Raw genomic sequence first — 13,102 nt, forward strand, 5'->3', positions numbered from 1 at the left:
TCTCTCTCTCTCTCTCTCTCTCTCTCTCTCTCTCTCTCTCTCTTTTCTTTTATCTTTCTCTTTAGGTTGACGCAACGCAGTTGCGAACGATTGCCTGGGGACGTATAAACGATAATAATTTGCACCGGTGTACCGACAAATTGACGTCCATCGTCGAGGAAGAAAGGAGAGAGAGAGAGAGAGAGAAAGAGGGGGAGAGAGAGAGAGAGAGAGAGAGAGAGAGAGACGACAGACGGACGTCCAACAAGACGTCGTTTCTTTCTATTTATGTATTTTTCTCCCCCTCTCCCTCTCTATAACACACACACACACACACACACATACACACACACACACACACTTATAGATATAATATTATACGTTTGATAAACGTTAGACGTTTCTTTTCAATTTTTTCTTTTTTTGATTTTTTTAATTTTTTTTTTTTTTTGTCATTTCACTGACACATCAGTTATATATACGTTGTAGATATATATATGTATATATGTATATATTTGCATGCACGTATGTACGTATGTATGTATATATTTGACAAGTTCTTCGTAGTTAGGATTAGCCCAAGGAAATCAATGTTACAGGCTCACGTGTTGAGATACTCGCTGCTTTCACCGTTCGAGGGCGTTTCTTCGGAAAAGTGATTCTCCGGAGTATTTCAGTATCGAAAGTTTGCAGGTAAAGATGTTTATACGTACATATGTATGTATTTATGCGTTTATATATGTACATACATGGATATGTAGATATGTAACTATGCAAACGTACTTATATACATACGAATGGCACGAAATCATCGACGCATTTTCGATTCGACTCGCGTCATGAGTGAAAACAAGTGTTTACGCGATTCGACTTGTGTGTCCTTCCTTGCGATACGACTTTCCACGTGATTTTTCGTGATTATGAGAATTTTTTTCTTCTTCTATCTTCTTTTTTATATTTTGTTAAGTTTCTTCGATCAAACGTCGCTTCATCGATTTTTATTTTCTTTTTTATTCGTGTCAAGCGCAGTATGACGAGTATACGTTTTTGAAAATTTGTTTATGATAATTTAATAATTGTTGTATTAATCTTTCGGTTCGTTAAATGTGAGATGAGAATTATAACGTTTGCATATTTTATCATAGAAATTAATGCATTTCTTTGTGTAAATAAATATTATAATATTATATGTTAATATATATTTTTTATCTAAACGTAATACAAAGATCAATATATGTACGATGATTTATAGTTATGTTCGAATTTTTGTTTAACAAATTATATGAAATTATACATCGATATAAGTACAACACACACACACACACACACACACACACACACACACACACACACACACAAGAACAGATAAAATTTATATATAAAAAATTTATATACACAAAAGTATGATAACATTATTTATAATATTTATTATATATTACATATATTAAATATTATATATATATATTTATTATATATTATATATATTAAATGTTAATATAAATAAATAAATAATCTATTATTGTGAAAAAAAGATACAAAGCTAAAAAATTATTAGAATATAAATACGCCTTAATCGAGGAATCGTAAATCAATCAACAATAATTATTTATCGCTTAACAAAGTCATAATAATATCTCGTTTCTCCTTTGTGATAATAAATAAATAAAAGGTTCATATTAATCTCAAAGGGTTTAATTGTCATCGGAATATTGTAAGGTGATTCTCGCGTGTCTCTTCTCCATTAAAGTCGGTTTATTAACATCGACGAAAGGGAACGCTCCCCGATGGTTTCTCATTCGAGTTAACGAACCGATGATGCATTTTTAAAGATCGTTAAGGAAAAGGCTCGACTATGTTCGTTCATTCGTTCATTTCTTCGTTCGTTCGTTCGTTAACGATCTCTGTGTATTCACTACCATTTTAAATGTAAACGTTAAAAGTTTTATTTACGATCGGCTACGTGCTATAAGATTCATATCGTAGCTCAATCTTATATTTTTTAGTTTTTTCTTTTTTCTTGTCATTTTTTATTTTCTTTTTCTTTCTTCTTTTTTTTTTTTTTAATTTCTTTCTCTTCTTATTTTTTTTTTGATTCTTTTGTTCTTGGTCACCTAACTTGTTAGTCGAGAGATAATAAATTTATCAAGAGGCTCTTACCTTCCTCTTTGTATTTACTTTCGATCGACCGGTAACGAAGTTGGTTATCTGAACTAAAACACGATCTCTTCGTGTTCTTCTCCTTTTCTCTCTCTCTCTCTCTCTCTCTCTTTTTGCTTTTGTTTTTTGGTTTATTTTTTACTTTGTTTCCGTTTTTATCTGCTTCATTATATTTTATTATTATTGCGATATGCAATAAAGTATCATTTATTATATTAGAAGTCGGTGATTATGAAAGTAGCCTAAGTTAAATATTTTTTTTTTAATTCTTAATGGATATATATATATATATATATCTTCGGTGAAATTTCAACCCAATAAGATAAGAAACATGCAGTGAAATGTATAAAGTGTAATAAATTGATTTGTCCTAACTATCGAAATATTATGTTTAATCATTGTAAAACATACACATTTTTAGTACATTCTAATCTATATGTCTGTATCTGTGTGTGTGTACAATAAAATCTAATAAATATAGCTATTACGGTGAAATTTGAGTCATGCATAACATTAACCTGATTTTGTTTATGATAATTTTTAAACGATTTAAAATGTTTTTATAATTTTATTAGATTGAAACAAATGATCAATGAAAATTGTTCCAAGTTTCTAATTCAAATCTCATTTTCATAATTATTAGTTTGGTACTCAACGAGTAATACCAAGATTCGTAGTATATCTTATTATGATTTTACCGAAAAAAAATGTTTAGTATTTTATATGCTTAATAAATAACACTGTGGAATATTTCGTTTATTGAAAAGCTTTTTATTATTTTATATTTAAATAAATAACGCTAATATCTTTCGATATGAAAAATTCTAACATTACTTATTGGCCGTAATATCACATATATCAACTATATCATTCAGAAAGTAGAAACATAAATTTGTAAATGTCAAGAAAAGAAAAAAAATATATATACACACATATATATATATATAAATTCATGACTTTCCATCGGTCGAATCTAAATCATCTTTCATTTTTCGAATCTGATACATTGAACTGATCCAATTCGTGTCTCGTATCTCAAAGTCGTCATTTTAAAATCGGAACCCGGCGAGAACGAATCGGCACACCGCTATTCGAGTTCGGTACTGACATTTTCTTGTTGTTTTTCATTTTAAAAATACTTTCTTTTATTTTTTTTAATCCTTCCTTTTTCCTCTCATTCGTCACGTTCTATAACGTATATTTTCTACGAGAATCATAAATTTTCCAATCGCGATGTCGATCGAGAATAGCTTCTCTTTATTTCTCTCTCTCTCTCTCTCTCTCTCTCTCTCTCTCTCTCTCTCTTTCTCTTTCTTTCTCTCTTTCTCGACGACGCGTGGCCTCTCTCAGCTCGCCTCATTGTCCAGTAATAAAACTTTCTCGAGCGTAACGACCGCTAATATAACGAGCATCCTTATTTGCTTGTGTCTTTCTCTTTCTATCTTCTATTTACGTATACATATATCTAGTATATGTACGTATACACACGTTACACTTATATACGTATAAGTGTACTTACATACCTACATATATATTTACACACATATATAAATACATATACATACATACATACATACATACATACATACATACATACATACATACATACATACATACATATATATATACATACACACACACTCATATGTACATATACATACATACATACATACATACATACATACATATATATATACACGTACATATTATATATACATATCCATACATCATACATACACACACATAATATCTACATACATATACTACTCTCTATAGTAGTCAGTAGATGGACGGTCGACGAGAGAGAGAAGCCCCTCTAGCGGGAGGTGTTTATGAGTTTATTTATCGTTCGTTTATCGCACCGATCCCGCTAGGGCTACCGTATTCGTCGCTTCCGTACCTTTGATCGGGTTTCTCTCGACCTTCTAACACTTATCACTTTCCCTTTTAATTTATCGTTACGTCATCATTAAAGATTTTTCAATATCTATATCATCCCTCTCTTTCTTTCTCTCTCTTCTCTCTCTTTATCTGTCTCGCTGTCTTTCTCTTTTCTTTTTTTACATCTCTTTTTGTTTATCTTCGACTTACCTTCTTCTTCGATCGGAATATTTTTTTTTGACGATAATCTCAGCTCGATATCGTTCGAGATATTATCTTATTTTTTCTTTTCTTTGTCTTTTTCTTTTCCCTTTTAAAATCCGTTTCTTGCCTTCCTTTTTTTCATTCGTTTCATTTTGTTTTTCTGTTTTATTTCTCTTTTTTAATTTCTTTCTTCGACTCGTCCCACTACTCGATGGATATTTTCAGTTTTTTCTTACATATCTTTTTCTTTTCTTTTCTTTTTTTATTATTCATATTTCTGTTCCAATAGAAATTGTCGTCGTTTTCTTTTCTTTTTTATCGTCTCTCATCGTTCTACGAATTTGACAAAAATTCATTTTTCTTTTCTTCTCTTGCTATTATCCAATATTCGAACGACGAAAAAATTAAAAAAAAAAAAGAAAAGAAAAGAAAAGAAAAAAATGAACGAATCAAAAGAAAGACGTTTTCTAAAAGATCCGATGTAAAAAGCCATTAAATGTTTAGACATTATTTTTATATAGAAGAAATAGGGGAATGCGGTTAATGCGCGAAAGTTCCGAACCAGTTAGAAGACCACGTTTGCGATTGGACGCGGCAATGTTTGGCATCGTGCCGCTCTGTCATTACGCTGATCTTCCGACACAATGACACACGACTTTCGCCGTCATCGTGAACGGTGCTGTCGCGTCATGAAATTTACCTTTCCAACCAGTCTTCTCGACAAATTCGCGTAAACATTTGTCCTCTTTAAAATAGGAATCGTCTTCTTCTCTCTTGTAAAAAAAAAGAAAAGAAAAAAATAAGATGGACTACTTAACATTGGACATGATATAAATGATATTTTTTATTTTTTGTCTGTAGATATGTACATAGAAATATGGAAATATTAGGAGAAAGAGTTTGTCGAATTTGTGTCTCGTTAATATTTTTTTTTTTTGGAAATTGAATAAAATTATTTGTTTGTAAATATTTAGGTAAGTGTATAAAATAAATGATGGACGTGATCTACGTGTATATATGTATATGTATGTATGCATTTATGTATGTATGTATGTATATATGTATGTATATATGTATGTATCGAAAAATTAATGGATTTATATAATTTATGTAAATTATAGCGAGTTTTAAAAATATAGCTTTCTTCTTAGTTTTTATAAATTTCAAGTATTAAAGTATATATGTTATATATTTTTATACTTTATAATAATCTAATAAAAAAAAATTTTATATATCCATATAAAATTCTATATAAATTATATATTATTATATTTTTGTATATCATTAAAAAAGAAAAATAGTCAGGTCGATAAATCCTTCCTTAATATTACGAGAATGATTTTATTTTATTTATCACGTTTTAAGCACGTTTCACGAGTTAACGATATATTAGAAAATGCTAAACACGTGAAATGCATCTAAAGCTCGCTATAATGCATATACACATAATGTATATATATACACACACACACACATATACACCCACGTCTGCACAGAGATATATATATATATATGTATATACATAGAAATAGAAGGATGAACGAACGAAGGAACGTGAGGTTAGAAAGAGTTTTTTACAAAGACGACAAATGTGCCTGCCTCACGCAATTCAGGTCTATGGAGGCTGTGCACGAAGGAGCATAAGGTTTCATCGTAAACTAGGCTTTAACTCGAGTTAAGGGATGAGAACGGATTTCTCTTGGGGCGCGATCCCATAGTAGAATATTACAGGTATAGGTATAATCTGCAGGCAGAATTGCAATTTGTTTCTATGTGGTGGTAACGTTTACGAGGATAACCTGGAATCCTAAATTCCCTATAAATTTGGCTTCAACAAATGTTCCACCCTCTATTTGCTTTCGATTAAACCTGGAAATATGATAATCGGAAGAAAGTTGAAAAAGTTGAAAATTAAGAAGACTATTCGTGCGAAGGAAATGATTAGTAAATTAGCTAAAAAAAAAAGATTAGGATTATTTTATAAGAACAATCCTTTTTTTTTTTTTTTTTTTTTTGAAAGAACAAATTAAAGAATAATAAAAAGGAGCTAGATCTCTTTTATGGCTAATCCATATTTTACAAGTTTTATATATATATATTTTACGATTTATAACAAATAAAAATTAAATATTCAAACACAGTATCTACTTATTCGTTTGTATTTATATCTATTCATAATTCTAAACATTATCAAATTTGTAGATAATAAAATTCTGCAAACAAAAAAGAAAAGAAATTCTCTGATACCAACGTGAATAATTGGAATAATCATTGAACGTGTAATTAAACAAATTATCCAGACCACCTGTAATATCAAATGCAATACCATAGAACAAAGATAACAAAATATAAATACAATAACGAACAAAGTAATTAAAATTCTTTACGATTTCTAACGTAAGCATGACGAGGTGTGAGAACGAAAGGGGTAGGAGGGAGGAAGAGAGAGAGAGAGAGAGAGAGAGAGAGAGAGAAAGTCTTAGGATTATACGGTTAGATGAAAAGTAACAAAGTCATCGAATTGATCGAGAATAAGTAAAAAAAAAAAAAATGTATAGGAAAGAAGGAAGGAAGTAAATAAGATTGGACAACGTAAAGTGGGGAGGTGAGTACGAGATCGGTAGAGGAGAGGTTCATAAAAAAAGAAAGAGAAAAAACTCGCTTTCGAGTTGCGACGCGGATTTACGTTCGCCACTTCTCGTATGAACGATCATTAATCTTTCTGGCGTTAGCCAGATCTCGATCCTCCCGTCTGGGATTCAGTTTCAGCTATCGTTTCTTAGATCACTCGTCCAAGGACGCTTCTCCTTCGGCAAAGGAATTACTTCTACTACTATACACACACACATATATATATATATAAACATACACATACATACATACATACATACATATATATATATATAGATATACGACGAGACACGCGGCTAGATCCTCGATTACTCCGTTCGAGTACCGCGGTGCGATCTTTCTTGATCCTCGATGGGAACTGACGGATCGATTTCATTATCCTTTCTGAACGAGCTCGTAGATCTTTTCTCTCTTTCTATTCCTCTCTTCATTCTACCGTCTATACTCTTCCTCGTTTATAGATAAAGAAAGGAAGAATGAGAGAGAGAGAGAGAGAGAGAGAGAGAAAGAGAGATTAGGTACATACATTGATAGTGATTCTTCAGGAATGAACCGCCATATCATTCGTCAAGGCGTCAAGAATAATCTCGTTCTACTCTGTTGCAGATTTCCTTTACCGGCACAGCGTTACCATCGATAACGTTACTACCGAGGTGGAGATACTGGACACTTCCAGGTGCGAGGTGAGTGAGTTTCCGCTAGTTTCTTTTTTTTTTTTTTCTTTCTTTCTTTCTTTCTTTTTTTCGGTTTTCGTTTTAAAAACGTCTTATCCATCGTCTGGAATATATTTATATGTATTTACACGTGTACGTAACTATGTACGCGTATGTATTTATCTGATTTTATATTTTCATTTTAATCATCAGCACCCCCTCACCATCTCCTCCAATCTTCTCTCGCCATTTTCGTTCAATTATTCGTAAAATCTAGCTTGATTTAAAAATTATCAATTTTTTAATTTCTTTTCTTTTTCTTCTTCTTCTTCTTCTTTTTTTTTTTTTTTGTAAAGTAGCACTTCAATAATTTTTCATGATCTTACGACGGAATATACGAGAAAAGTCGATCCTTCGTGTATTACTTTCGATTAACAAGTTTACGAATTACGACCTTTCGATAGAGATAGAATAAATGTCTGGATGGTTTTAAAAATTGTTTTGTAGGAATTGGTTGGAAAAGAAAGAGGAACGAAAAAGAAAAAAGAAATTTTACAAGGAAATTTACAAAAAAATCATAAGGAAACGAAATGTTTAGAGCGAAATTCGAATTCATCAGCACTTCCCTCCTTCTCCTTAGCTTTTTCGAAAATCGGAGTGACATAGTTACTTGTATATAAGATTATACGTAAGTAATTTTCTTAACGAAGTAAATTCGTATGAAAGGATTAAAAATAAAAACGTTTCGGAATGTTTCGTTTCGCAAAATTAAATATTCAGAAAGAGAATTGGTAGATATTCTCGTTTCACTTTATGACAATGATCAGATTGAAAAAGAGAGAAGAAAAAAGACGAATAAAAAAAGGATGTAATTACAAAGATGAATTCGTAGATACATACATATATACATACATACGTACGTACATACATATATGTATGTATGTATGTATGTAGTGAGTGCAGTAACGCAAGTTTGGGGAGTGGATGTCCACACGATTCGAAGTGCACCGACCTCGAAAAAGTCCGGTACTACGAGTCTCGTAAACTCTCTCTCTCTCTCTTTTTTAAGAGACGAATTCAGCTCGCATCTTGGTACCTGACGTGGTAAGATCTCTCTTTCTCTCTCTTTCTCTTTCTTTTTCTCTTTTTGCAGACTCGCAGTCTAAATATATCTTCTTTCAACGGTCTTGAAGAAGTATGTGGAGTGAGAAAGAAAGAGAGAGAGAGAGAGAGAGAGAGAGAGAGAGAGAGAGAGAAGTAGTAGTAGTAGTAGTAGTGGTAGTGGTGTAGTGGAGGAACTCGAAAGGGCCCTTAAGGGTCCAACGTCCGTCATATGGCCAAGCGTGCAGAGCGAAATAACGAGCACAAGATGCACGTGAATCGAAGTATATATATATATATATATATATATATATATATATATATATATATATAAAAGACAGTGAGAGAGCAAGAGAGAGAAAGAGATGGACAAAAAGATAGATAGATAAAGAGAGGAAGAAAGAGAAAGAGATATATCTTTTTTCGTTCTCTTTTTCCTTCTTTTTTATGTTGGTTCTTTTTTTTTATTATTTTACTTGGCACACGCGGTCGATTCTCCTTATTCCAGCAGGACACTGTTCTCATCCTTGTCTCATCTTGTTCTTGTTCTTCTTGTTTTTCTTGTTGTTGTTGTTGTTGTTGTTGTTGTTGTTCTTCTTCTTCTTCCACCTCGCAACTCGGTTGCTCTTGTTCTCGTCTTTCTCTCTTCCTCTCTTCCTCACCCCCACTTTTCCCCTATGGCGTCTCTTGGCTCCCGTCTGACTTCGTAAAACTCGATTATCGTTCAAGCTCCCAGGCAGCATTCGCTCCGAAAGAACTGGTCCGGACAGATTTATCGCGGGCGTATCCGCGATACTTACGTCGAGCCTAAGCGTTACATTTTTCATTATCGCCGAATCTATCATTTTTAATGGGAAACGTATTTTGCATAATCCTTGTAAGCGGCGGCGTGCAGTCGATCGTTCCGAGATCGTTTCTACCTTCTTTCGATTTCATGTATGTATGGACAATGTATGTTCAATCCTTTGGGAAGAGAGAGAGAGAGAGAGAGAGAGAGAGAGAGAGAGAGAGAGAGGATAGAAAAAGAGAAAAAAAAATTTAATATATAAGAAGATATAGATACGATAGGATAAAAAAGAAAGGAGAGATTCAGAAAGAAAGTTTATGCTGAAGAAATAAAAAATTATACTGCAACTTTACAAAAATAGAAAGAAAGAATAGTTACGATTGTGATAGAAAAATAATGAAAAAAAAAAAAAAGACAGATTTGATAGATAGGTTGGATAGATAGAAAGAAAAAAAAAAAAAAAAGGAGAAAGAACAATTTTAATATATCAAGTTATAACAATGTAAATGTGGTAGAATAAAATAATATAAGATGTGATATGCAATGATCATTATATGATAATTTAAATTCCGTGAACTAATCAAAAGAAGAATGATAAAATGAAAAAGATAGGATGACAGAATAGAATCATTAACGTTCGAATGAATCATTAACATTCGAATCTCGTCTGTCAGACTTTCAAAAAATAAAGAAAAAAGATAAATCAGAAAAAATAAAAAGGAAATGATAAATAAAAAAATATGGCGTGTAAAATTTAATGGGGCTGGTCATGGACGTGGTAATGATAATAAGTCATAATAAGAGATTCGTATTAACGATCTATAACTCCTGTTAAAAATGATATTAATGATCGTACGTAATCGAAATCCTCCCTCTCTCTCTCTCTCTGTCTTTCTTTCTTTCTTTCTTTCATATACACATATATACAGACACGAGCGCATATATATATATATATATATATATATATATATATATATTCTTTCTTTTGCTCTTTCTATTTAACGCGTATTCGGTAGTACTTACATTGACGTCTCTAAGACGGTTGTAAATTATTCATAATTGTGCTTCTACCCGACGTTGAATGTCCTTCTCGAGATTTCCCTCCTTTTTTTTCTCCGTTTCTTTTTTATTTATTTATTTATTTATTTTATTTTTATTTTCTCACCCTTCTTCTCCTCCTAAGTTTCTCGAGGCGATTTTGACGCTCCTCGTGAAAGTCGTGATAAATTATTTCCTCGATCGTAGAACGTCGCGTTACGTCGATATATACAGGATATAAATTATTATCGCACTTCTATCGTATACCTCAAGTGTCGATATAATATATTATAACGATATAGATATATAACTATCTATCAATAGTATCTATCTATGCATCTATCTATTTATATATATATATATATATATATATATATATATATATATTGTCAAATATACGGAATAAAAAAAAATAATAATAATATATTAATAAATAACAAAAATATCTATTTTTAATAAATATTATATATAGATAAATTATATAAGTTAAATCGAATCATAAAATATACATTATCTCGTATAACAATTATTTACCAATATATAAATCTATATATATATATTATTTTATATATATTATTATAATTATATATAAAATAATAATAATAATAATAATAATAATAATAATAATATTAACAATAACATCAATAAAAACCAATTATTTATCTTTAATAAATATACTACATACATACATTGCATTAGTTAAATCGGAAAACACAGTTAGGTATAACGATCTTCGAACTATATAAAGAAAGGAAGCAAGAGAGAGAGAGAGAGAGAGAGAGAGAAGAAGAGAGATAGAGAGATACACTATATAGTTAGATATAGAGATAGGAAATTTTTCAAGTAATTCGATCGTTCATGACAACGGCAATAATTTATTACGGGGAAGGAACAATAGGGCTTCCAACGACGTCGCGTGGCAAAATAAAAAGATATTCACGTTGAGAATTCCAATGAGAAGGTACGACTTCTTCACCATCGGGGACAGGTGAAGCCACTGTGTTCGTCGTCGTTGTCGTCGTCGTCGTCGTCGTCGTTGTGTACACGCCTGTTTCCTCGTCGAGTCTACGCCTTTTCCGCCATCATCGTTGTGCTTCGCCTAGTTTCGAATTTTAAACCCGATCGTTATTCAATTCAAATACATGGACTAACGGACCTAGCTATGTATAATACTTCGAAGAACCGAACGCCATGATTTCCGCTGCACGAAACTCTTTCAACAAACTTTGTTGCAATCTTACGGAAGAAGAAACGGGTTAAGGAAGGTCAAGTTGTGAACCAGAGCAAAGTTGATTTATGTAGATATATGAAACTTATATAGAGCGTTATTTTTAAATTATTTCAAAATTCTTGATTTTATGTATGTATGTATGTATATATGTATGTATGTATGTATTTATTTGATCTTAATTTACATCGTAGAGATATTTACACGATTATTGTATTATATTTAATCGTTTTGTTTATCTGATTTTATCGAATTTTTTATTGTAATATATTGTAGAACGAATTATTATAAATATAGTATATTTTGTGAACGCGTGATATAACATTACGTATTTTATATACATTATTAACACATTTATATATCTTTTTATGAATTTAACAATTTTTTTTTAACAATAATTTAGAAAATATATATATATATATATAAAATATATATATAAAATAAATTTTTATTAATAAAATACTGTTAAATTAACTTAGATATGTGATCTACTAATAATTATTATTATTATCATTATTTATTGTACATTTTTTTCTATTATTTGTAATGAAATATTTAGTATACGTACTGATCAAAAGTTGAAATAATTTATATAATACATCATTAAACATATACATTATTATTATATTATATCTACAATTTTTAAACAAAATTTTTCTTATTATAGATAAAATAATTTTTTTCTTTCATTAATAACACATATATGTATATATAATAGATAAATAAATCCTTTCCTATTATTTCCACACAGGTATACTCAGTACACACACACACAGAAATAGATTAGATGCGGTAAGTAAGCTTTTTCATTCGAAGCATTGAAAAGTAAAGAATTCGATGGGCCATTTTAAAGGTGTTAAGATTGATGTTCTTACGAAATCATTCGTGACACTCTATAGGGTCTAGGTTCGAAGTCTAGGACGAATCGAAAATTTCACTTTTCGTTTTCATTGTCGAAATCGGTAGCCACGTCTTTCCTTTTCTTTTTTTACCCTCGACAACTTCCTCCTCCCCTCTTCTTTCTTTCTTCGTTGCTATACATCGTTCTCTTCTTCCTTTTCTTTCTTTTTTTTTTTTTTTTTACTTGGATGTTTTCTAGATACACCATTGCATGCTTATCAAAAGCCACTGTCGTATATTCTTGTTCGGATCAACAAAAAGATAGAACGTAGTTTTGAACATAGTTTTTGTTGGGTCTCTTATTCGATGACTATACTCTCTCGTACTTTTTATTCCTTCGTTCTTCTTGCACATAATATGTTTTTGTTTTCTTTTCTTTTTTTTTTCTTCTTCTATCTCTCTTCGAAAGGACTCGCATCAGGTTTATTTTCGAAATAGTTAAGACTTTTACGCTTCGCGTGATATCCATTTTTTGTTTCATTCTTTTTTTATTTTCTTTTCATTTCTTTCTTCTTCTTCTTCTTTTTTTAATTCTTTTTTTTT

At 30.9% G+C, this 13,102-nt stretch overlaps 1 protein-coding gene across 1 annotated transcript in view; it reads left to right on the plus strand.

Annotated features, from left to right (window-relative positions):
• LOC122627713 (ras-related and estrogen-regulated growth inhibitor-like) overlaps nucleotides 1-13,102 on the plus strand; it is a 73,848-nt gene that overhangs the window by 21,729 nt on the left and 39,017 nt on the right. Inside the window, exon 3 of the mRNA XM_043809082.1 lies at nucleotides 7,459-7,535. Within this exon, the coding sequence (XP_043665017.1) occupies nucleotides 7,459-7,535 (77 nt within the window). The remainder of the gene's footprint in view (nucleotides 1-7,458; nucleotides 7,536-13,102) is intronic.

The sequence above is a fragment of the Vespula pensylvanica genome, chromosome 3 (genome assembly GCF_014466175.1).
Source record: "Vespula pensylvanica isolate Volc-1 chromosome 3, ASM1446617v1, whole genome shotgun sequence".
Taxonomy (NCBI): domain Eukaryota; kingdom Metazoa; phylum Arthropoda; class Insecta; order Hymenoptera; family Vespidae; genus Vespula; species Vespula pensylvanica.